The sequence below is a fragment of the Phascolarctos cinereus genome, unplaced genomic scaffold (genome assembly GCF_003287225.1).
Source record: "Phascolarctos cinereus isolate Bilbo 61053 unplaced genomic scaffold, phaCin_HiC Scaffold_9;HRSCAF=440, whole genome shotgun sequence".
NCBI classification, from domain to species: Eukaryota; Metazoa; Chordata; class Mammalia; order Diprotodontia; family Phascolarctidae; genus Phascolarctos; species Phascolarctos cinereus.
In genome coordinates this window covers 160,765,639-160,792,752 of record NW_027556402.1, presented here as the reverse complement: position 1 = coordinate 160,792,752, position 27,114 = coordinate 160,765,639, and the positions used below count along the sequence as shown (strand labels likewise).

Below are 27,114 nucleotides of genomic sequence, written 5' to 3'. Positions count from 1 at the left end.
CCCAAGGATAACAAAATATGTTTGCACCCATTCAAGCATGGATATCTTAAGCTGTAACATACATAATTACTAAGTTAAAATACTGAAAATCCTCATCTATATTACTGAGGAATATGAAAAATAAGCCACATGTGTATCCTTAGCTACAGAATTTTCCCAGCTAGAGCAGATGTGACAATTTTTAAAGGTTATGAATTCATCTGGGGCAGTCTTATTGCTGCTGTAGTTCCATATCAAAAACGGCAAGCAAAAAGATCAGTGACATCATGATTTCAGTCTGTATCAGCAGATGTTTCCCAGGTTTGATTATCTTTGAATTTCTCCTTCCCTTGTCTTTCCTTCAGATTCAATCCATCACCAAATTCTGATGGTTCTATTTCTACAACATCCCTTTCATTTGTCCTCTCCATTTCTATTTTCACTGTTGCCAAAGGCCCTCATTATCACATGCCTAGAAAATAGTAAATAGTCTGTAAATTGACTTTCCTGCCTTCAACCTTCTTCCACACTCAAATGTATCCTTCAGTTCTACCTACTGAAAGACTAATCTTTCTTTATTTAGTTGTTTCACTGTTCTGCTCAAAAATCTTCAGTGGCTCCCTTTTCCCTATAGAATACCATTCCAATTTTTTTCAAGATATTCAAGACATCTTCATGCCTACGGTCATTCTGTTTCCTGTACCTAAAATGTCCACCTGAATTTCTACATACATACACACCTATATACCCATCTATCTATCTATATGTGTGTGTGTGTGTGTGTGTGTGTGTGTATATACATATGTATATATGTATACATGTGTGTAGGTATGTATGTGGGCTTTAAAATACACTTGTATACACCTCCACATTGTTTATCATTGGTCTTCTTCAGAAATGAAGGATGAACAACAATACATCTACATGTACGTGTACATATATATGTTAAAATCTATTTCAAACAGTTTCTCCTAAAAGGTGTCTTTCATGTTCATCTCCACTCCACTGCTGCGGTCTCTGGTGGTCATAAGCTAATTCCTTGGATTTCATTTAGCATTTTATTTTCACCTCTCTAATGCACTCACTATGCAATCTTATTCTAGTTATTTGTGTCAATGTCTTATTCTCCTACTAGACTATAAGCTCCATGAGATCAGTACTGTCATTTTATTTAAACTTTGCTGTCTTCTTCAGACATCTAGTAGTGTTTGGTACACATTAAGTGCTTAATAAAAATGCTTGTTGGGTCAAAATTTTGGATTTAATACACACTAGGGGAAGTTCTTTTAGAATTCTAGTTAAAATAATTTGTAGCTCAATATAATTGAGTAGACCCTACTCTCTCACTGCCAGATATACTTATAAAAAAGGAAGCAATGGCATTAATCCCATTACTGGCACTTGACTCAACCAAGTATATACAGGAGACAAGATTTGTGCTGAAGACGATGCAACTGTGATGGCCCTAGGGGACCAATATACTAGGTATCTGAAAGGGAGGAAAATACTAAAAGCAAGGCAAAAACCTCAGATATTAATACAAAAAAGGGTGACCAACAGAGCATTAATAATGATTAACTATATGCCTACTCTCCCATCTAGTGTATATAAAATATTTATGAGAATCATCTATATACATACCAGAGGAATCTTTAATAAGGTTACCAGTAGGGTACATGTGGGTTTTCACCAAGAGATATATAACAAAAGACCATCTTTACCATTTCATAATTAATTCAAAGATGTAGTAAAAGATTCTATCATGCTAGTATGCTAAATACCATAATAATAATAATAATAATAATAATAAATAATAATAATAATAATATAACAATAATAATAATAATAATAGCTCAGCAGAAAAAAAATAAGGTATCTTCCACTCACCCATCAAAATAATTTAAGATTCTATTGTAGGCAAAACAAAAATTATCCTGTTCACTAAGGCTACATTTGAACTTGGGCTTTCCTGACTCCAGATCCAGTACTCTAGCCATTGCATCACCTTGCTCCTTCAAAACTGCCTCAAAGTTCAAGCCTCTGACTTCTTTCCTTTGTGTGTGTGTGTGAATACAAATGTATGGGTTGTGCTTGGCCATTTCATGCCTTGCCTTCTTTACCTGTCTGTATTATGTTCCATTGTTAGGCTTTATTCATTTTCCCAGAAGATTACATTAATCTCTCCATTTTATTTAACTTGTGGGCTTCTCTTCAAGCTAATATTACCTCTAAGTATATATTAATTCTGTACATTAAATAAATATGCATCTTTTTTTTCAAGTAAAACTCCATGTTGGTGCCACCTGTCAGATATATTCCACAACTCACTCCTAATTCACAAGACTCTTGTGCCAAGCGGAAATAAAGCAAATAACAATAAAAAGAGGCTTGGTAATAACCTAATCACAAATCTATTTTTCCATCATTGAGCTGAAATTGCAGAGAAAACTTTTAGCTTCATTCAAAGAAAGCTGAAATTCCACATTTCAGTGAGTTCTTTGCTTACCTTCTAAAAAAAGAATACTACTCCATTGTTGAAGCAAATATTTTTGGAACTACATATATGGTTTAAATGTAAAAATCTAAATTTTAATTTTGATGATTACTTACCAGTGGTGTTTCTCTGAACAAGCTGTCAGTCCCCAACTGTACCAAATGGCATAAAAACATATAGTTAAAAGTGTGTGTGTATATATACATACACATATATGTATACATACACATACATACATATGTATGTATGTATGCATGCATACAACATGAATACAAAAGGAAATAGCTTTGCAGTAGGCAAGATCAGTAGAAGAGAACAAAGGGGGAATAAACCCAAATGCCAGCTATACTTTGATGATGCTACCTAATGCTCTACACATAAATTTAACAGAATAAAGAATTTAGTAGCATCAAAAACAGTAATCTAAATCAATCTTAAAATCATTTAAACGAATAGTTAGCCCTTTTTAATGAAATTTCCCAAACTTAATTTTACCTTGTTGGAGTTTTCATTTTCTTTTTCACACCAAGGTAAAACTTCAGTGAGCTGAGAGGAAGCATTTTATCTGCTTTGCTACTCTGTAAATAGACATAAAATATATTGGTTACATTGAAACAGTTATCAGTGTTTTGTTTTTGTTTTTTAAGTCTACAGATTCCAAGTTAAGAACCCCTGGACTAGATGAACTAATTCTAATTCTCTAAGATTCTACGGTTCTTTTGATGCTCCGTGGCCTGGACCCAAAGAGCAGGTGTCCCTTAATGCATGATGTTTATGTCCCAGGATGTGGACTGCTTGTGCCTTCCACTGGGTTTTCACAAGTACTTCTTCGCTTAGCTTTCTCAAGTTCCCTGCTACCATCCAAGCTCCCCATATAGAGAGGGCCACTGAGGTTTTTTCCTTTCCCCCTAAGCTCCTGATAATAATATAACCACCTCTGAAATTTTAAAATAGGAATTTATACATGTGCAATGACAAAGGGCTAGTGGACACAGTCCCTTGTTTTCTTCAGCTTTGGATACATGTCACTCTTTCTCATAAGTCATTATCCCCCATCTTTTAGGCCTTCCGCCTAGGGGGTAGATACTAAAACAATTTTAACCCTAAATACAAAAGAGAATATATGAACATGCAGTAAGATAAATAATACAGTACAGTGGACAAGAATATTGGATGCAGAGTCAGAAGACGAGATTGCTTACTATCCATGAGACCTTAGGCAAATTACTTAATATCTGTTAGTGTCATTTTACTCTTCTGTAAAATAAGAAAATTACTTGAAATCTCTTCTAGCTCTAAATCTAGCATACTATGATCAACACATTCCCGAAGTGATCAATAAACAGGCAGGGTGAGTGCAACATATGTACTACACTACAGAGCAGCTGACCAGAATGAGGATATGGATCATACTTTGCCAGTATATAATGTAAAACTGCTAACAAGGTAAGATACTATGGTGACTAGGAAGTTCAGTAACACAGGCATACCGACTCAAGTTTCATATGGACAAAAGCAGATCATACAGTAAGTTCTGAGTTGCCTTCCTCAAAATTTCATTTCTCAGGTCAAGGAAACAATAAGTAGAATTGATACTCTGAACTTAATTCTAATTAAAAAGAAATGTAACAGACCTTCGGACAGTCACCATATTCTCTAGAAAAAGGGAGGAAAACATCTAAAGACAACAAAGTGGTTATGTTAATCAGGTTAAGTCCTGATGAGCTCAGGACTTAAAAGAACATGAATAAAAACCAAACGATCAAGGTTTATGCTTGAACCTCTGAGAATGTAATCATGAAGACCAAAGCCAAAAACAGGTTAAAGCATGTCAAAAATGCTAAGGACAATAGGAAAAAAGTCTTTTTTTTTAAATCATGACTAAAACTAGAAAAAGAACAGAGAGGAAACCTAATAAATGGCAATTACACAAGCAGCTCAGAGTTGCACTGGATCTCAGAGATATAATCCAACCCTTCAAAAGTGAAGAAATTGAGGTAAAGTTAATTGTCCAAGACCTCCTGCTAATTAACGCAGCCATGGGATTAAAACTTGATTATCATAAATCCTAGACCAATGCTCATTCTATTATATGACATGTGTGTGTGTTCCTTTTTCATCACGGAAAATAATTTTAAAATTGAAATGGCAGGATAGATATTATGTTATGAAATGAACGTAGGAATGGAGTCAGAAGTTGTGGATTTGGATTCCACCAATGCCTCATATTATCTAGGATTTTGGCCAAACCTCTTCACCTCAATTTCTTCATCTTTAAAATACAGAGGTTTAACTACATAATCTTAAAGGTCCCATTCAACTCATTATCTAACCTATAATATAGTTACAATGAATCAGGCCCAAGGCAGCTAAATAGATAATTAGAGATCATATATTTGCTTTAAATTAATTCAAACCCTCTAGGCCCAGATTAATTACATCCAAAGATATTAAATACATTTGTAAATGCTATTAAAAATAAAAAAGCACTGCTAGTACTCCAAGACATCAACAGGCCACTACAGGTGGCCATTATGCAAATGGGAATATCCATTAACACCAAGAATCCAGTGGTAGCACCTATAGCACCCTGGAATTGGCATGGCTATGGGGGGGGTATTCCTCCTGTAAGGACTGGGCCAGTAGGCGTCCTTCCTTGGTCTCACTGTCCCACTGGGAGCTGCCCCTATACTTCATCCCATGTCTCCACTGCTCACTAGTTAACATGGGTCTAGTTGGAAGGAAGTTCCATTAACAATAAGAAGGTCCTTGCCCAGCATGTACACCCCTCTGTGTCATCCCTGATCCTGGAAGAGCAGGGCTACAATCCCAAATACATTTATTCTGCTTCCTATTACCATAAAAAATGCCATACCCCTTCCTCAGAAGAAAGGGGATACCCTGTCCCAGGCATCGTGCTAAGAGTTTTATAAATACTATCTCACTTGATCCTCAAAACAACCCTGGAAGGAAGGTGCTACTGTGACAGTTGAAGAAACTGAGTCAGGCAATACTTAAGTGACTTGCCCAGGGAAACACATCTGCTAAGTGTCTGAGGCTGGATTTGAACTCATCTTGCTGACTTCAGACACAGTGCTCTACAGTACCATCTAGCTGCCCTTACCAGTAGAAGAAGCTAGGTGGTTAATAGATAGCACGCTAAACTTTAAAAATACTGAAGTTCAAATTTGGCCTCAGACATTTACTAGCCATGTACCCCTGGGAAAGTGACTCAATCTTTCTCAGACTCCATTTCCTCCTTTGTAAAATAGGGAAAATAATAGCACTTGCATCACATTATCTTTACAATCAAACTGAAATTATATATACATACACACACACACTTGCTTAAAATGCTTTGGAAATCTTATTCGGTCATTTCAGTCAATTCTTGGTGACCCTATTTGGAGTTTTCTTGGCAAAGATACTGAGTCGTTTGCCATTTCCTTCTCCAATTCATTTTACAAGTGAGAAAACTGAGGCAAACAAGGTTAAATGAGTTGCCTAAGGTCACACAGCTAATAAGTGTCTGAGGACAGATTTGAACTCAGGTCTTCCTGACTTTAGGCCTGGCACTCTATCTACTGTGCAATCAAGCTGCCCGCTTGTAAAGCTTAACATTTTCTTTGAATGTTAGGTATTATTATTAGAGCACCCTGAGGTTCTGAAACCTGAGATAGCACTTAAACATCACTGTAATTCCCTAAACCATATGAGAAAAATAATAACCAATCAATTCTCTGTAACCATCAAGCTTACCACCACCCCAGCCAGCATAAGAGCCTTTCGCACCAGGCCTCTCTTACCACTATAACCTCATCCAGAAGTAACAGTCACATAGGCAGGCCTAATCAGAAGCCAAGCAAATATAACACATTCAGGGAGTACTTCTTTGAACTGCAGCATTCCCAGATTTTGGGGGATATGGCAAAGAGCCACTAAATGTAGGTTTAGGAAGGTTTCTAGTGGCACGTTCACTAGGTATTTACTGAAAAATATGCCTAAATCAAATCTCTATTCTCCTCTGGTGTGTACTAAGAAAAGAAATTGATGGTGCCCTCTGTTATTATAGGACCCTTGATGGTGAGGATCCCAGTGAAACGACACTGTACTTTCTGACGGTTGGCAAATCACCACCTCTTTGGGCCTCGATATCTTCATCTCTAAAATTAGGCAAATGCTTTAGATGACCACAAAAGTTTATTCAGCTTTAAATCTATGATTCTAGGATACAACTTTCACCTTTAATTCCTGTACTATAGACAGTGGATGTTTAAGTGACAAAACCTTTGCCCTTCTTTCTTGCAAATCAACCTCAATTCTATTCTTCCTACAACTCTATCCTTCTTGGCACTCCCTTCCCCTCATGCTCTCTATAATTTCCCTTCTATTGCTAACAAATTTCACATCACCTTGGACCTCTTCTTATCGTATTCTTTCCAACTTCTTGTTTCCATAGAAACGAGTTTCTCCAGAAAACACAATTTTGATAACTCTCTCCCACTCTGGGTACTTCTCCCTAAACCTCTCTCCTCCAAACTTTCCTATTTCAGAAGTGTACAATATTTGTTGAGCCATCCACATCACAACACTGAAGTCATCCTTGACTCTACTCTCTCTTACCTCCCATATTCAATCAATTGCCAAGTCTTGACAATTCTAATTTCCACATCTCCGATCTCTGCCGATTCCATGACTGCCATAACCTTCATTGTGACAACTGATTTGGCTTCCTAGAATTCACTATCCCTTTCTCCAATGCACAATCCATGTAAAGCAGCTCAACTAATCTTCTTAAGCAACGATGTCACTATCCAACCCAAAAAGCTATATAGTGACTCCCTATTGCCTCTAGGATAAATTAGAAACTTCTCAGCTAGGCCTTTCTTCACAATTTGGCCCCAGGCTACACTTTCAGATTTATTTCATATTAGTTCCCTTCATACACAGTCTAGCTAAAGTGATTATTCTCCAAACAAAGCATTCCATCTCCCATTTCAGGTACCTTGTACAAACTTTCCCTCATGCCTACACTGCACTCCCTTCTCACTTCTACTGCTTAGTATATTCTCAACTCAAATGTCACCACCTTTCATTTTGTTCCTAATTCCTCTGCATTATTCTCCCTTCTAGAATTATTTTTAACTTACTTAGCTATGGAGATGCTTTGTTTCCTCAGAAGAACAGAAGACCCCAGAGAGTATATAGTATTAAACATTTTGTCTTGGAATTCCAAGCACCTGACATAGTACCATGCATAAAATGATGCTTGAAAAATACTCTTTGATTTGAAATGAATGGGTTAATATCCTGATTTTCAAAAAGTGAAAATGCAGATTCTAAAAATTACACTGACTAATTTCATACTGGTACCTGCCAAAATTCTAGAATGGATACTTTTTTTGTAGGCACTTATCTTTAAGGGCCTTTCTTTACATGAATTGGTTTCTGAATTGACTTTCTTTATTTGAAATGGTTGCTAGAGGAGAAAATGGGCAGTCTGTTTCTGTTGAGGCTGTTCTGAACTAGTGACTTCACAGCTATAGGAAAACTGAAGTCTTTTTTTTTTGGCCTTAGTAGTCTTTTTTATTTAACATATAGAGTGGCCCCCTCTTCTATCTTCCCAAAAGGAAAATCTTGGTTTCAGGTCGAATCATTTTTTTAAATTAATTTATTTTGATTTATCAACAATCACTTCCATATGCTTTTGAGTTTAAAATTTTTTCCTCCCTTCCTCCCCACCACCCTCCCTGAGACGGTGCACAATCTCATATAGGATGTATACATATACATACACACACACACCCATTCTTATTAAACATATTTTCAGATTACTGATGTTGTGAAGTAAGTCTTTACCAACCCAGTGGATTCACTCAGAGGCTAAGTGACTTGTTCAGAGGCACAAAGCCAATCTGTCTAGAGGACAGATGTGAGCTTTGCTGATTCTGGGTTCAGATCTCTATTACTATTGCAAACTGCCATTTGTCATAGAGATAATGGATCTCTTTTTTTGTGGGGGGGGGAGCGGAAGTATAGCACTCAAAAAGCTAACAGTTTTAGCAACAACTTGAAAGAAGACACAGAAGCTATGCTTATAAAATTGTGAAAGAAATCAAAATTCGTAAGGATGATTAATAATAACAAAATGAAAATTCAGAAAGATCTCTGCAAGCTTGAACAATAAATGAACTCAAACTAAGAAAATGAACGTGACTGGGATTAATGTACATTTCTTTACTTAGCTTAAAAAAAAATCAACTGAAAAAGTAGAGGATGAAGGAGATCTGCCTTAATAGTTCACAAGAAAACTTACAGGGGGCAGCTAGGTGTCACAGTGGATAGAGCACTGGCCCTGGAGTCAGGAGGACCTGAGTTCAAATCCGGCCTCCGACCAAACCCTTGACACTTCTTAGCTGTGTGACCTTGGGCAAGTTACTTAACCCCAATTGCCTTAAAACAAAAAAGAAAACAAACAAAAAGAAAACCACAGGAAGTACAATACAAAGAGGAAGGGGGATCAAATGCCCCTGCTAGTGGGGGTAGGGGTGAAGGACTCTTGGGCATTTTCTGCAACAGGAAGAAATGAAGGAGGTCTTGATAGCCTTTCATATCAATGAATCAAGAAATATTTATGATTGTTGAGTGACTGAATTTTGCATTTATGTACAGATAACATTTTTCATCTGTTAACTGAGCCTCTACAAGGATTTCTTCAATAAAACTATGATATGAAATTTACAAAGCATGATTTCTTCTACTATATATGTTTCTAACAAAGCCAAGAAAATCACCATTTTAATACAACTGGTCTTGTGACCAGAGAAGTTTGCCACTTTTAATGACCACACTGCAATATGCAATTTTCAGACCATTAACACTGTAAAGATAATATTCATGGAAACCTTTTTCACCTTGTAGATAAATTAAGTTGAAAGATAGCTCTAATTAACACTTCCTGTTCAAAAAGGCATATAACACAATATATTTTCTTCCCTGTACTACTCTAATTTGCTTTTAATGAGCATTCATAAATTATCCATAATTAACATAGTCATTTTAAATAAACTTTTCATTCTGTAATTTCTACTACTTCTTGAGCAAATTATTTTCTAAACATATACAAATACATATTAAAGGCAATTGCCCAAAACATAGCAAAATAATTATTTTTACTCTTTTCAGGTATATGTGAGTGATTACTGAAGAAATGTCTTAAAAACTTATGCCTGAGATTACCTTTTAACCAAAGCATCCCAAGTGAGAAATCAAAGTGGAAAACCATGAAAATAAAGTTATTTGGTAAAAATAATCATTTTTTTAAAAAAACTCAAGTTTTAGGAGACAATGGTAAGCTTCATGTATTCTTCTGAGGTACCTATTTTTAAAAGTTGCAAGCATACTGATTTTGTCTCCTAAGTGTACACATTTCAATTTTTAGTTCTTAATAGAAATTCTTTTAATACCCTGAGGTCGTTCTAATTTAAAGAAAGTATTACAAGCTCTCAAAGATATTTTTGCTCAGTATAACAAATATCAACATATGTCATATTATAATGAGTTATCTCTGTATGAACAGGGGAACAGTCAAATAAATGCAGTGAAAGCAATAAAGTAATATTTCGATAGAGATATTCTTTTAAATTTAATTAAACTTTAGTACATCAAGGATCTACAAATGCTAGCTGAGAGAAGTTCTTCCAGAAAAGTTAATTATCCTGCAGCCAAAGTGGCACTGAGCAGTTTGTACTCAGTTATATTCATCCTTCAACAACAGACATGTGTCCAATCTGCTGAATTCAAAGCAGTCAATTGAGCTCGAAGCATCTCCATCTTAGTAGAGTCAGCCAGTGCTTGTTACAGTAAAATAGCCAGGATTATCACTGTACCACACTCAGACATCAGAGTAAGACTTTAGTAAACAAATTACATAAATTATTTCAATTAGTATGGGTTTATCCATTAAAAGGATTAGTCTATTATTAAAAATTACTATAAATTTGTCATAACTGTATACTTCCTGGATTCTGATTCTTTCAAGTCAGATTCTCAACTGTCATCTTCTCCATCAAGCTCTCTTATTTCCCCAAGCTAGAAATACATCTCTACTCTGAACTCCCATTTCAAGGCATGTCAATAAACACATATTAAAAATATATGGAATGTGCTGCTTCATAATCTGCTGAGTCCTAGAGGAGATGTGAAAACAGACAAGACAGCACTGAGTTTCCAATTTTGTAGAGATATAGCATACCCACAAAAAAAAGATTAAAAGAAAATAGATAATAAGTGCATAATGAAGTGCAAATCTCAAGGAGAGAAAGATCATTAATTTCTAACTGAGCAAGATCTCAAGAAAAGCATTATGAAAGAAGTAGCATTTGGATTGTTTCCAAAAAATGAGCAAATCTACAATCAGTAGAATATGGGATAGCAATTATCAAATTTATTTTTGTCTCAGAATCCTTTATACTCTTAAAAATTAGAATTCCCAAAAAGCTTTTGTTCATATGGGTAATATCTGCTGATATTTACCCTACTGGAAATTAAAACATCTTAGTATTATTGTAAAAATAGTTTTGACCATGGAGACTCCTACAGTTCTCTGGACCACACTTCAAGAATCACTGGCTTGGGGGAAGGAGGTGTAGAGGCGGCATAAAGAAAGGCAAAGAAGCTACAGAACATGGGAATTATAAAAGGAATGGTGAGTGGTACAGTTCTATGACAGTAAAGAGCTCAAGCCTAGGAATAGTATACTCTGATTGCACTTTATAACTTTCATATATGAATTCCATCTAATCATGAATGAATTATTTGCATATTTTATCTTCTCTATAAGAAAAGATTTTATTACTTATTGGTTATTTCTCTTTGAAATCACTGACCACATATTATTTATCTTTACTTATTTGTGTTGGTTTGTATCCTTACTTTCCATTGATAAGTTCAAGTATTCATATGCATATATAAATAAAATATAAAATAATATAAATGATAATATTATATTAGATATTGTTTATATAAAATAAATAACATTTATATCACATATTAATTAATAATATATCATATAACAATAAATACATAAATAAAATGTAAAAATATGTATATATGAAAAATTTAAAAATAAAATAAAAAAATAAAATGAATAAAATAAAATATACATATGAATATATATGTACATATACACACATACATATAAAAGAAATAAAATGAAGTGACCATAAATGTTAGACATTATCATTCTATTCATTCTATTATTTATAGACTACTTTAAAAAATGTTCTAAACTTTTACAAAAAAGCAAAACTTGCTGTTTGTGTCCAAGAAACCTTTTCAATCTAATCTCTTATCTACAAATTTTTGTGTTGCCATTATTGTTATATTTATTTACATAACTGCATGGAATATTCTTTTGACTGCTTTCATCACTCTGTATCACTTATTTTAAGTCTTCCCATTATTTCTTTGTATTCTTTTATTTGTTATTTTTTATCACATTTTCACTACATGTTTATAACCTTTAGTCATATTTCCCTTTATTACTTCCTACTTCCTTGATTGTTCAGTCATTTTTCAGTGATGTCTTCATGACCCCATTTGGGGTTTTCTCAGCAAAGACAGTGGAGTAGTTTGCCATTTCCTTCTCCAGCTCATTTTACAGATGAGGAAACTGAGGCAAACAGAGCTAAGTGACTTCCCCAGGGTCACACAGCTAGTAGAGCCTGAGGTCATATTTTAACTCAAGAAGATGAGTCTTCCTGACTTCAGGCTTGGGTACCCTATCCACAGAAAGCACCTAGCAACCCTCACTCCCTTGATCACTATTTTTAATGACAGTGTGGTCAGTAAGAATAACATTAATAACTTTTACCTTTTTGAATTTCTAAGTTCTTTAGAGTGTGATCAATTTATGAGTTCTTAAATATAAATAAATATCCAACTTTTTTATTTGTCTACAATTTTTTTCTTTGATTTATCATATTCTGGTAGTAGTATGCTAAAATCTCCAATTATTATCAGTGGGTTTTTTTTGTCTCTTCTTAAAAATTTAGTTCAAACGTCATTTACTGAAGTTGATTAATGTGAATTCAATAACTGTGAAATTTAATAGTACTGATATCCTATATTAGGTAACTAATGCAATATTTAATATATACACATGGAAAAATACATATATAATAATAATACACATATAAATCCATCATTATTTAATGAACATAAAATACCTTTATATCCTTATAAAGAAAGAGATAGCCTTCTCGCAAAACAAAGTACCGATCTTGAAATTTATTTCCAGACAATATTTTAGAAGGTTCTTCCTTGAATTTCAAGACTCCTTCTTTTACACTTTCCATTGCACTCTTCTCTGTAAAATAGACAAAAATGTATACAAATGTATTCAATATAGAGCATTTTAAACTTGATACCATGTTCTATAATATAATACTCCAGAACTCTAACATCACAGAAAGCTTATTCATACAATGAATCCCCCTTGATCTGAGGTACTGAAATTAATTTTCAGGTGAAAGGCTGATAGATAATGGTGATAACTAATGCTGAAGTGTAATATTTTAGCTTCAATTCATAAAGTATTATAAAAAACGCCAATAAAAGGACAAGAATAGAAAAACCAGAGACTAGGTTAAGTAGATACAGCTGACTCAGATGGAGCAGTAGGGAACCAGATACACCCTTACATTAAACATAAATGAAATAAACATTTAGTAAGTGAGGCAATTCCTGATAGCAAGACTCCTGGGTATCTAAAAACAAAAAAAGATCAGTACCTATTATTTATCAAACCAAATAGTAGGCATTTTATATTTAGCATATGGAAAAGCATAGACCAGCCTAAAAATATATGTAAAAATAATTACCTAGTTTAGATGATCTACAAAGCTGCTAGCCTTTGTTAATATGCCTTTCTTTCTTTCTTTCTTTCTTTCTTTCTTTCTTTCTTTCTTTCTTTCTTTCTTTCTTTCTTTCTTTCTTTCTTTCTCTTTCTTTCTTTTACTCCAATCTAGTTCTCTATATCATTTCCTTTAACATTAAGCTCTCTATATCAAGCATCTGTAGCTAATATACTGATATACTTAGCAATATATATATATATATATATATTTTTATGAATAATCATTAATAGACAGTGGAATGGAAAGTCCCATATTTAAGATTTGAAACACTTAATTGTGCCAAGTAAAGGATGGGGAAGATATTACTGGACAATAGTTACTATGGAAGAAACCTGGGCATCTTACTGAACTCTCAAAGCTGAATATGAGTTTACACTATAATGTGGGAGCCAAAAAGCAAAGTACGGATTAATAGATAGCTATACGGCCTGGGATAGTTCAGCAAGGTTAGACTACATTTAGAGTACTTCTAGGATTTGCACTTTCAGTACTACATTAACAAGCCAGAGTACAACTAGATGATAACTAGACTGGTCAAAACTTCCATAAAAGGATCAGTTTCAAGAACAGAGATGTTAGATTTGAAATTGAAAGACTGATAAGATAGATTTTAGGCATGTCTTAACAAATTCGAAGAAAATTCAAATTCCGCTTTCTTTAATGAAAACTTTCTTAAGGAGCAGTAATGGGTTGAACTGTTAGATAATAGTGAGTTCCCCATATCCGGGGGTCTCCAGCCACTATGTAACCTTTCAGATCCCTTGCAACTCTGAGAGTCTATATTTTATTTATATTAGTATTTATCTTTTTTATTATATTTAACATGAATACACACTTGTTGAATATTACTGGCTGAAATACTTTCCTTCCTAAATGTATAACAGCAAATATTTGAGGCAATCTAAAAATATAAGCTCATTACAAGATCTCAGAAGAGCAAAGCATGAATGTAAGAGGATTGAAACACAAAATTATTCAGTTGACACTAAGAATTTTTAATTCTTTCCTATATCCTTTTCTCTAATTCCTGCTGTGATATTCCAAATAGTACCTGGCAGTCCCCCTTTCCATTCCATCATATTTCTTGGAAATGCATCAAGAAATAATAGGCTTAAAAAAGGAAATAAGTTAAAACCATTTCCCCAATGTGGCTACCACATTCACTGGGAGAAGGACTGAATGAGATGCTGTCATATTCAGAAAAATTTTATGAAGGAAAACAATCACCTTCTCTTCTTCTGCACTGGTACTGAAAATAGTCTACTTTTCTAAGAATCATGCTTCCCTCCAACATGTGCTATAACACAAATAGCTAAACCCTGATGAGCTGCACAGTTGTTTAGGTGCTACAGATGACAAGTTCATAAAGCTTCTTGTAAAATAGAAAAGGGGAGCTTGAGGATTTTCTAGCATTTTTTTAAGATTGTAGAAAAAAGTAAAAAAGATAACCATGAGAAAGCTAAGTCTGTAACAGAGTAAAAGAAAAAATAACTCTTCAGAAGTCAAAAATCAAGCTGTAGTGGCCAGGTAGAAATGAGACTCCTCAAGAGTAACAATTTTTAATCCTGACATGAAACAAAAATGGTAATTAGTAAACTCTGACAGTTTTATTAATTAATGATCAGAGATCATCTTTTCCCCAGATTAGATGCATTATTCAATGTTTTCAGTCAATAACTTTAAAAAATAGCCCCAGAAATTTCTACAAATCTCTGCCTTTTTGATAGTTGATATCATTCAGTAGACAAATTTTAAAATATTTTAGAGTTTAAGGAGATATATTGGAAAAAAAATAATTCTTTTGCTCAATAATTTGCAAGATAAGAACTTTTTTTTAAAAAAATCAAAATTAGTGGCCAAGTAACAAACCAGTTAAAAGTAGAAGTGGTACAAGTAACTGAGAATGTAATAATTAACATTATTTATTTAAATGAACTTTGATGTGTACCATTAAAAGACCAACACAGATATAGGTTGGGTGCAAAAAGCACTGGGTTTAGAACTCAAAGCTCTGGGATCAAGTCACAGCTCTGACTATTAAGTAGAGAGCCTAGGGCAATTTACTTCATTTCTATGAGACAATTTATTCATCTATAAAATGGGGAAAACATTATTTGTTTTATCTCAAAAGGTCATTTAAGAATTAAGTGAGAAGATAAGATGGTTTATAAATCTTAGAGTCTTCTACAAATATAAACTTTTTTTTAATTGGCTACGTGCATTCACATTGGATTATTTGATTATCTATCTTGTAAAAATTCTAATTGTTGCTTTGCCCATTTCTCATTCTCTGGATTTGTTTAATTCAGTAAAATCCTTGAAAATAAGCAGCAACCATATGAGAAAAGGTTAAAATAAACTAGGATAAGCCAAATTAAATTCAGACACTGAGTCTAATAGAAACTATACATTCACTGACTTCCTCTGTTGTTTCTTCTTCTTCTTAGAAAATTATGTTTCTTAGTGTGTTGGCAACAAATGCTCAATTTAGAAAAGCAAAGCATAGGTGAGGTGAAATGTAAAATGACTCATCAGCACTTCCTGCGAAGTGCTTTACATTTAGAAAAGGATTAAGCATCAGCCTGCTAGCAGAAAGTAACACAAGTTATAAATTACTGAATCCTGTATAAGTCATTCCATCAGTGTGCTGTTTTTTTTTTCCTTTTGGTGGGGGGAGTCTTATTTTGTGTAGAAAATCAGTACTTGTCCCACACCTGATTCATATGAAACATGGTATTCCTTTTTACTACCACACTAAGGGGAGGCTCTAGATATGAGACAAAATCTAAGCATTAAATAATTTGTTCCAGTTTTAAAGCAATGAGTGGGGAAAAAAGTGAACCTAGGTCTTTTATCATCAGAGGCCAGGATTCCTCAGAAGTGAACGTGGTCCAATGGCCCCTAAGTTAGAGGAAATAGGTGCAGCGTCCTAAGTCCCTGGTCCCCCATCATTGGTTATTAATATTAGAGAGTAAGCACTAGATTTTGATATAATGATTCCTCACATGACAGAATGTTGCAGATATTACCAGTGATGACTCTTCAGTACTCTTTTTTCTTGGTTTTGTGCCTTCAAAAATTTTGTGTAAACTCTTTCAAAGTCATGCCCTTTACGATATACCTTCTATCAGCAACTACTGTAAAACTATTAAAAACTATTCCTTGCTCACTAAAAATTGAGAATGGCATTTACTATTCACTGGTCATGTACCCTTTACTTATAACATGACTCAAAAAAAAAAAAAAGATAAGGTTTACTATTAAAAAAAAAATGATGACTATGAAGTGATAGCTGCCCTGCTGTGGAGAACACAAAGGATTGAGACATTCGTCATATAAATGAGGAAAAATGTAAAAAGATCAATGGCATCTGACTATGCCAAGTCTTGGTGCATCCAAGATTCTGGTGGTTGACCCCTCTGGAAGCTGAGACCCAGTTGCATTCACCTCTTTCCCATTATAATCCTCCTTCTGGTATCAAAACACTTTGATAAAAGCCTATTTCTCAATACATTATTGGCCCATCTGGTTCTTGGTGAAGCCTTTCCAATCTCTGAGGAAAATGGGACAGTTCCACAAATAAGCAAAATCTAAACTAAATTGTAACTTGTAATAACACCTGCCAAAAAAACCCATCTGGATAATCTTTATAAGTAAAACATGTCTATGCCAATCATATATTACTTTGTTATTTTTCTAGGTGAATCATACTAGAGAGGGAACAGTTCACAGTACCAACCAGACTGTACTATTCCATAAATGATTATGTGATATTGAAAATTATATCAATTAAATAGAATTGATCTGATAGAAAACAAGAAACATAGATTATTTCCCTGATAACATATCTGTTTTATGATAAGATTTTAGTTAAATTTTAAAAATTATGATCAATATTTTATTAATAGTTTACAGAATCTAGCTTTCACTCACATTAGGGACTTTTTCAATCTGTATGTAATGCATGAAAGAACCTATTCACAAATGATAACAGAAAAGAATCATCTCAAAAAATGTATATTGATTTATTATATAATGGCTACAGGGGGAGCCATACTTCAGTTTAATAAGATCACAGGTTCATGGACTTGAAGTTAGAAGTTATCCTCTAGTCCAAATCATTTAGATCGCAGATTAGAAAACTAAACCACAAAGAAAATGAATGACTTGCTCAGCATTGCACAGATAATAGGTACTAGAGTCAAGAATCAAACCCAAGACTCTTGCCTCTATCTGAAGAGAAGTCATAGGTATTAGAGAGCATGCTCCCTCAAGTGGGATGATATGTGGCATACAGTCTACTGGTCACATACAGACATAATCCTAGAGAAGGCCAGACATGCTTCTCTTGCACTAACCAATAAAAACAGGGGTGTAGGATTCCTGATAATATTTCTGGTGCCCCACTTGGGTACTTTGGTGATCAATGAAATTGAATAGTAACAACCATGAAGTAAACATAAACACTTTAATAACATGATACCATAGTCATCCCTATTAATGTAGAGGCCAGAATGGGAACTCAAAGCCTTGCCACTCTGAGCACCTAATGTTACCATCACCTTCTTCACAGAACCATTAGTATTATTAGAGGTATCTCCTGATCTCTCTCACCATCATTCTATCATTCCAAGTATGATTAGACTTGTTAACAAAAATCAATCATGATTTCTAACAGACCATATTTAGCAGGTTGGGGGAAAATGTTGTTCACACATTGGCTTACATTGCTGCCACCATCTAAAAGGGTCTCTATGCTTCTTTTTTCATACATTCAGGCCCTAATCAATTTTCGTTTCTTTTGAGAAATTTCCTCAGAAATCAGGAATTCTTTTGCTTTCCTATGAATTTCTATAACACACTGTCTACACTATTGATCATTTATTGCCTTGCTTTGTGGTCTGCACTGTCACACCAGTTGGAAAAAAGAGACATGGCCAAGTCTGGGAAGGGGACACTCAGGCTAACTGATCTTTCTATTCACTACACTGTGCACAATAATGTTTTACATATGAGATATTCAATAAGGATTTGTTTCAAGCTTTTTCTGAACAGAAGATGTCAAGATAAAGGCAAACACTGATATTGTTTTCTGAATGTCAGAAAACTAGAAATAAATTCAAAGAAAAGATCTCTCCTTGAAGATTAGGACTTCTCAACCTGCCAGAACTCTTTGTACTGAGGTTGTCATAGGGGAATATAAAACATACAGTTTTCATTAAGACCGAGGCTGATGGAATGATACTATAATATGCTGATAGCATCTGCCTCCGATTTCCAAAGTTACATTCTGCTAACAGCAATACCAGTTTGAAGTACTCTTTTCTTATACAAATTTAATTCAAAAGCATGTCATTTGTAGGAAACTAAGATTAGAACCCATAGAGATACACCGAGTTTTGGAACATAACTTAAAATTCCTCCAGCTTTTAAAAAGTCTTTGTTGGAGGGAATATAGAAAGACAAGCAAACTCCATTCTGGAAAATAATCTGGAATAATATGAGAAAAATCTCATATGCTCATACTTCTAGCCTAATGATCCTACAAGAAGGTCAAAGAGAAAGAACCCATTGGTTGGTTGGTTCTTGTCCTTTATTCGTGAAGAGGACCAAGATGACATCATTACATTAGAGTCAAATTTCAATGTGTATGACTGTGCCTGATAAGACTAATACGAGCTTGGAATGTTCTACCAAAGGTCGGGCACATGTGAACATTTGGGTGGATTCTCTAAATTTGCATTTCTTTTGAGCTATTTCAATTCTGTTTTGCTCATAGAGCACAGCACCTTCTCTGATATGGGCATGCCATGCTAAGCGGTCCTATATATACACCGAAAAATTAACAATCAAAACAAAAAATGCGCTCAAAAAAGGGGAATGGCTAAACACATTATGACACGCAAACATACTGCAATGGTATCATGTCATAACAAACAGCAGCATAAGAATTCAGGGAAACATGGGAAGACTTGAACTGGTATAATGCAAGCGGAACAATATACAAAAGGACTAAAATAAATAAATGAAAACACTGCTAAGAGGCAAGTAAACATTAATTGTAATGACCAACCTTGGTTCATTCCTAAATTTTATATATGTTATCATATACTTGTTTTTCAAATATTTCAAATATTATTGCTAAAAGAAAATGTTTTAGCAATATTTACTAATAATATTTACTAATATTTACTTCTGCATTAAGAATAACAGTAATATTTTAAGACCTAGTAAGATTAGTTATGACAAACTCTGAATGAAAATTTAAATGAAGCTGGGCTCTTCTAGTAGAGGAGAAATGTAAGGATTATTTTGTTTCTCATCAGATTAATTAACTCCTTATCATGAGCGACACCAAAGTTATGAAAGGATATATGAAACAAAATGCTCCGTTTGAAAACTGGAATTGACTTTAAGTGAAACCAACAGATGCACCATCTCCTTCCAGAAAGGAAACGAATGTTACTTCATTAACTTGGAAGACTGAGCAGAAATGTAGAGCTTAGAATTCTAAAATCTCCACTTGTTTGTCACATTTTCCTCTTAAACTGTGTTTATTTAGAAGCAGATGAACAAATTTAAACACTAAAACAACACAGTGTACATATTAGCCAAAATACTTGAGTGAACAAGATACACTAACTCAACATAAAAAAAGAGTGCATAGATTGTAAGGTTTATCCTGCATCTATTGTTAAATCTCCTTTAAGAGAATTAGTCAAATGCACGACATGCAGGTTTTTATTTTTTTTTAAGCCACATAATATATCTAATGATGTATATTGTTCATGTTCTAGGTACTGGAGTGTAGAAGTGGTAGGGAAATTTGCTAGTTTATATAAACTTTGCAAATAAGCATCAGATTTTTGTGGAACTGCTAACACAGGCTATTTTATTATTAAAATAAAATTTAGTTACAACCAACTTTTCTTGTTTACTAGCTCTGCTGATTTCTCTTCAAGACAGAATAGAAAAACCATACATAGAGAGAAAGACAGACACAAAGAGATACATACATATACACATGTGTATATACACACACATATATGCATGTATCTAGATATACATGTGTATATGTATGTGTATACATATGTACATGTGCATGTATGTGTGTGTTTTTGTATAATACACACCCACACAAATCCTTACCATTATTTCTTTTCTGTACTATTTCAGAGCAATAAATATTTCTGCAATGATGCCAGTTTTTCTGGTAACAAATTCACAGAGAAATCACATTTGATTTGCTTCATTATTTTCCTTTTAGATCTCAATTTCAAGGTGTATAGGATAGAATGAATAGGGCAGTAATTCTAGAGTAGGTGGTCACTGTGATTGATTCAGAAGGCATTTACCAAGACAAAGACAAAGTAAACTGAATTATCTAACTGCCCCCAAAAGTACAAAGCACACCCACAAAGGAAATATTTACAGAATTCTTGTGGATGTAAGGCACAATTAAGGGGAAAACTCCTAAGCTCAGAGATTATTTTTAAAATTTGGTCAAAGACGTTTTTGAAAGGCATCACTATTAAAAAAAAACAACTCAGTTGTACATCAATGTAAAGGATAAATAATCTGATCATAAATTTCAGCTAAAGATATCTGTTTGCAACTGTTTTGAAAATAAACAAAAAATCTGGCTTCTTTAAGTACATTTCTTGGTAAATAGTACTTATGTTTTATTTAAAAGGCACAATTCCAAATATGAAAGTGTTCACTGGTGTTGGTGTCTCTTGCCATTCTTCTTTTCATGTAAAAGAGCTGCAGATGTGGATGGGGAAGCTCTGGGGATTCAGTAACAAAATACCACCCATCTCGCATGTTCTATAAAAACTGGAAGTGAAGCAATGCCACATACCATTGTAGTGTTTAATTATATCCATGGTTAGGAATCTCTTCACCACTAAGTATGCAGTGCCAGGCTCCGCTAATGAACTCCACTGAAGTACTTGTTCTAGCACATTCTCAGTATAGTGAAGTGGGCGCTCTGGGGAAAAAAAAAACAGGAAAAGGTAAAACAATGACTCAGAATGTTATCAATAACTAGCAGTTACATATCACTTCAATGTCTACAAAGTGCTTTACAAATATTATCTTATTTTTTCCTCTTAACACCCTTTATTGGTAGGTGCTATTACTATCATACTATCATACCTATTTTACAGATGAGAAAAGTGAGTTCAACAGAAGTTAAGTGAGTTGACCAGGGTCACAAAGCAAGTAGGTATCTGAGGTTGAATCTGAACTCAGGTTTTCCTGACTCCAGGTCCAATGTTCTATCCACTGCACTATCTGGCTATCTCTCAAAAAGTAAATAATCAATGACAAATAACAATGCAATAGGATAAATACTGATTGCAAACACATATGTATACACGTTATATGTATCAATGTACCTCCCTTCAGTCTTTAAAGGATTTATGAATTTCTGGAGACCTATATATACCCTACAGTACTATAAATATTTTAATTGTATAAGAGAGCTTTAAATTTAAAAGAATTTTATCATGCCCACTGGTTGTAATGCTCCAAATTTTATGGCACCTGAATGCAATGGAACATTATTACTCTGTAAGAAATAACAAATGAGGTATTGAAATGCATGGGGAAATTTGTATAATTTGATCTATAGTGATAAGGGCCATTCACACAATGATCACAATAATTTAAAGAAAAAAAAAACCCTGAAACTCTATCAGAACTGTAATGAACCTAGAGACAAACTGTGATTTCAGAGGACTGATTAATGGTGAATTTGTCTCCCTCCTTTCTGCAGAAAGTTGCAAGACTATAGGCATGAAATGAGGCATGTGTTGATTTTTTTCTCCTTGCTTAATTGTGCCTTTTCTTACAAGTGAGGTATCTATGGATAATCACTTGGAAATGACAGATAAAAAAGAGTTTAAATAAAGACCACCATTGTTCATCTATACCCTCTTATTTTCTATATAAATCGCATTTCATAATTTTTCCTGTTACACATGTAACCTCAATAATTTTAAAATAATATTTTTGTGCAGTAATGAATAAAACATTCTAACCAACTTATATACTTTTAATCTACAATATGAACACCTGGGCCATAAATGTTGTCCAGTCACTTTTTACTGGTAATAATGAAATGTTTAAATTACATATTGCCATTAATCAACCAATATGAAATTCTAAAATATGATCATTGCATAGAATGTGATACAGTGTGAGTGATCAAAAAACTAGTCATTGGAAATGACCAAATAGCCTTACAGTGTTGACATAGTGGCAAAAAGAAATGAGCTTAATGGTAGCTTTTATTCAATACTGAGTAAAATGTCTCCTTTACACTTTTGTAAAGACTCATTAAAAAAAAAAGTAGATTTAGAGAAAGAACTTGACATTTTAAGCAAATCAGAAGTGTATACTACATAAACATAAATGCTGTTATTGAAGTATGCTACAGTACTTATCTCATGGGTTGCCGTGGCCAAAGAACTATCACCAAAAGGCCAGACTACTTATGACTAAATTCACAATACTTAGCTAGGCTGGGTACTCAAAAGCTGATTTAGCTTACTGTTTGGGCCATATATTGAAACCTTTATAGGCTGCTTGAACCTGATACAGATTTTGTCATGGCCTCTGGAAACCCAAAGTCATCACCTCACAATTTAAAAATGTAAGAAACTTTAATATATCTCAAAATAATCGATCACCAATATTATTTTCATCTGTTAAAATAAGAACATCATAAAATATAACTTGGAATGTTATGAAGTATTCTAATTTACAGAAAGAAGACAACTCAAATGGATTTATGATTTCATCAATGTTTAGCAAAGTGCCTGGCATATAGTAGGTGCTTAATAAATGTTTACTGATTGATTGATCAATGCTGGTATTTCTCAATAAGTAGATTTCTTCAATTTATTTTAATAGTGAGAGGAAATCAGTGAAAAACTGTGGGATATCCAACAGTTATACCATACTCTTGCCATGTGACGAGCTGATATTTTTAAAATTTTATTTTACTTCTCCTTTATTTTTATTTTACTTCTCCTCTCCTTTATAATTCTTCATTTCTTCCCTCTTGCAACCTGCTCACATTTACCACCCATGCATCTTTCCAATAGCCTGTGGGTGATTTTAAATTTCATTTCTTTGAAGATTTCATAGCTCCATGACCTTCAGCTCACATAGCACTGGAAAAATAACGATGTTAAAATAGTGATGAAAAAGATTTAGTGTTTCTTGAGGACCAGTTAGGTATGGAGATGTTCACCATAAAATAGCTGACTCCAGTAACTCAAGAAAGAAAAAAAAGAAAGAAAACTAATAATACGAAAGCTGACTTTAAAAAATTGCTCATCATACTTCAATAAGCACATCCTATGTAGTTTGTTCATTTGTTTTTTGTTTTGTTTTGTTTAATTTTGTTTCTGGATCACTTAGGAATAACAGAAACAACCTAGAATTTGTGCTTTTAACTTAAAATCAAAAGGAGGTATAACATATATAAATATATAAATATATATATATATATATATATACACACACATATATATATACACATAACAATATCCATAATATCTATAGCTATACACAACACATATATAACATATAACAGGTAACAAATATTTATTAAATACTTGCTATATGTTAAGCAATATACCAGTTCTGAGAAAACAAAGACGAGAAAGGGCATAGTAAATGCCCTCAAAGAAACTACAGTCACATAATGAGGATATGCCATGTATATTAAAATGTATAATGCTGAGAAAATATTAGAGGTACAAACTAGATTGAAAATGCTTTAAGAAGAAACATTTGATGCAAGAAAGATCACTTTTATTAAAGGATTGGATCAAGAAAGATTTGATGAAAAGAGTTTTGCCCAACAAAAAGGGAAGAGTGAGATTACACTAGATGATATTTGAAATCTTTACCAATTCCAACTTTTCCAAGGAAGTACTTTCAACAAAGGGGAAATGTCTTTTAATATGAAATAATATATATTAGAAAATCAACAAGATATTGAGAAATCATATAGATTCATTTTTTATGCTTGATAAACACACATATTTATTTAGTAATTTCTATTATATATCAATTTTACATTATAATCATATTTAATAATTTTAAAGAAATATAGAATTATTCTAACACTAAAATAAATTCTAATACTAAAATAAAATACACAATACTAAAATAAAATAAATAACACTAAAATCTAAATGTAGATTCTGCTCAGAAAAATCTTCATTTCAGAATACTATGAATACCTTAGGTACTAGTCCAGTCCTTTCATAATAACAGAATTCTAAGTGATTAATCTAATTGAATTACTCCTATGGAGGAAACTGGCAAAATGTTTAAATACTGTATGTGTTTTAAGATACTTTAAAATAGTATATCAGTATTCTTTTAATTTCATCCTTCCTCCTGACTTAAGACTAATGTCCTAAAGTACAAATATTCTTGGTCACAGAGTCAAAAGATTTGAGTTGGAATATTATAATGGAAAATATAACTCTATGATATACTGTAATCTTATGTAACTGTATTTTTGCATTTGGGACCTCATTTTTCTTATTTGCATAATACATATAAAATTATTTGTACCAACTACATCATACATTTGTTATGAGGAAAACTCTGTAAATTTTAAGGAACTTGAATTTTTTTTAATTACCTTTAAATCCACAAAAAGTAATAATTCCCACTTTCTTTTTTTCCTAATTATCTATTTATTCCTTTTCTCTTCTTTTCTACTTCATTCAGTTTTTCATATGTTGATGGGAAAAAAAGCTTTCAATATTCTGGAAGATCAGACAGTACATGCAGAGAATAAGTCTTAAAAATAAGCTAACAATCACAAATGTCTTTGTTGCTTCCCTAGTACCATGCCAAAAGTACTTAGACAATTAAAAAATATCTTCTATTTCTCTTTATGTCCCTCTCGGAGGAGATCCAACATCTAAACATGCCAGATTTGGAATTCAGTTGTCATTAAATTTGTCATTTGTTAGCATCATGCATATTGCATTGGCTATTAAGTACAGTGTTTGCTCAAGAACTCAGGAACAGCTCAGACTGGGGACCTACAATCTTTTGTGCTGGCTTCATTCTCTTCCCCAAAGAAAATCCCAGAACCCTAAACAAGGAGACTGAGGGCCAGGGCCAGGACAAGTAGTTTGGACATTCATTAGATCAGTCTTTGAAATCTACCAGGAGATTTTGATTATATAGGTGAAGACCCCTACATGGAATCTGATATAAGAAAGACAAAGCAAAGTCAGAGTAAAGTCTGACACATATGCTACATTTTGTAAAACTGCATTTCTTTGGGTTCAGGAAAAAAGGAACAAAATAAGTATTAAGCACCAAACTATGTGGTAGGTGCTGTGCTTAGTTTTTTGATTTGATCCTTACAACAACCCTAACTATTACTATCCTCATTTTACAGTTGAAGAAACAGAGGCAGATAGAGTTTGAGTAACTTGCCCAGGTTCATACAGCTAGGAAGTATCTAAGTTCAGATTCTGACCTCGGGTCAGCAGAGTCGCAAAGAAAAAAACACAGCATAAATACAAATTCACTTAGAATTCCTAGAGCAGATGAAGCAAGAATTCAAAATAAACATTTATTAATGAAATGCTAGTTCTTGAGGAAAAGAAAGTGGAAAAGGACTAAGAGCTATTGAAGAAAGAATCAGAGAGCAAATTAATAGCTTTGCACAAGAGAAACAAAACCTTGCCCAAGCAATAATCTTCCTGAAAATCTGAATGGAACAAAAAGAAGCAAATGACTCCATGAATCAAAAAGATATTTTAAAATAAAGTTAAAAAAAAGGAAAATATAGAAGACAATATTAGGTAGTTCGTAACAACAACAACAACAACATAACTTGGAAGACACATAGAGGTGAAAAAAATTAAGACTCACTGAACTACTGGAACACCATGACCAAAAATAGCCTAGACATTATATTTCTAAAATTTTTAAAAGAACAAGAGGGCAAGGTAAAAACAGAACCTACTGGCCACCCCTGAAAGGAATCCCAAAATAAAACTTCCAAGGACTTCATAGATAAAATTTAGAGCTCTCCTAGGTCAAAGAAAAACATTGCATGCAGACAAAAAAAGATAATTTATGTGCTGAGAATCCACGGTAAAGACATAAATGATGTATCATCCACCGGCATAAAAAAGCAGAGTTTGGAGAAAAATGGACCTTTAATGAAAGAGGACTCCCAAGCATTCCTGATGAAAAGACCATCTCTGTGTAGAATTTTGAAATTCAAACACAAGAGTCAAAGGAAAGATATAAAAGTAACCACAAATAAATAATTGTAAAATACTAAACAAGAATAAATTACTTACTTTTAATATAAGGAGATAATGTATGTGTTCCCTATGAAGCCTATAATCAACACAGGTTACAAAGAGAGTTTAGTTAAATTGTGGAAGTATTCTGTGATGTTTTGATGATTTTAAGAGAAGAAAGAGAAGACATGGAAAGTGGAATACAGTAAGGGGTGGGGGAAAGAAAAGGAAAGTTAGGGACATTTATCTCACTAGTCAGGTATGCAAGCAGATATCTATATGTACAAGGAAGAAGATAAATATCTGACACTTGGAAGAATACATACACACACACACACACACACACACACCCCCCTATAGGTTGGGTTCAGAATACATTTTACTCAAGAAGGAAATAGGAAGGAAAGGGAAGAAGGGG

General features: G+C 33.5%; 1 protein-coding gene across 1 annotated transcript in view; it reads right to left on the bottom strand.

Moving 5' to 3' along the window:
* Positions 1 to 27,114, bottom strand: part of ARAP2 (ArfGAP with RhoGAP domain, ankyrin repeat and PH domain 2) — a 239,216-nt gene that overhangs the window by 19,079 nt on the left and 193,023 nt on the right. Inside the window, 4 exon segments of the mRNA XM_078148406.1 lie at positions 2,590 to 2,625; positions 2,969 to 3,051; positions 12,703 to 12,842; positions 21,254 to 21,382. Coding sequence (XP_078004532.1) covers positions 2,590 to 2,625; positions 2,969 to 3,051; positions 12,703 to 12,842; positions 21,254 to 21,382 — 388 coding nt within the window.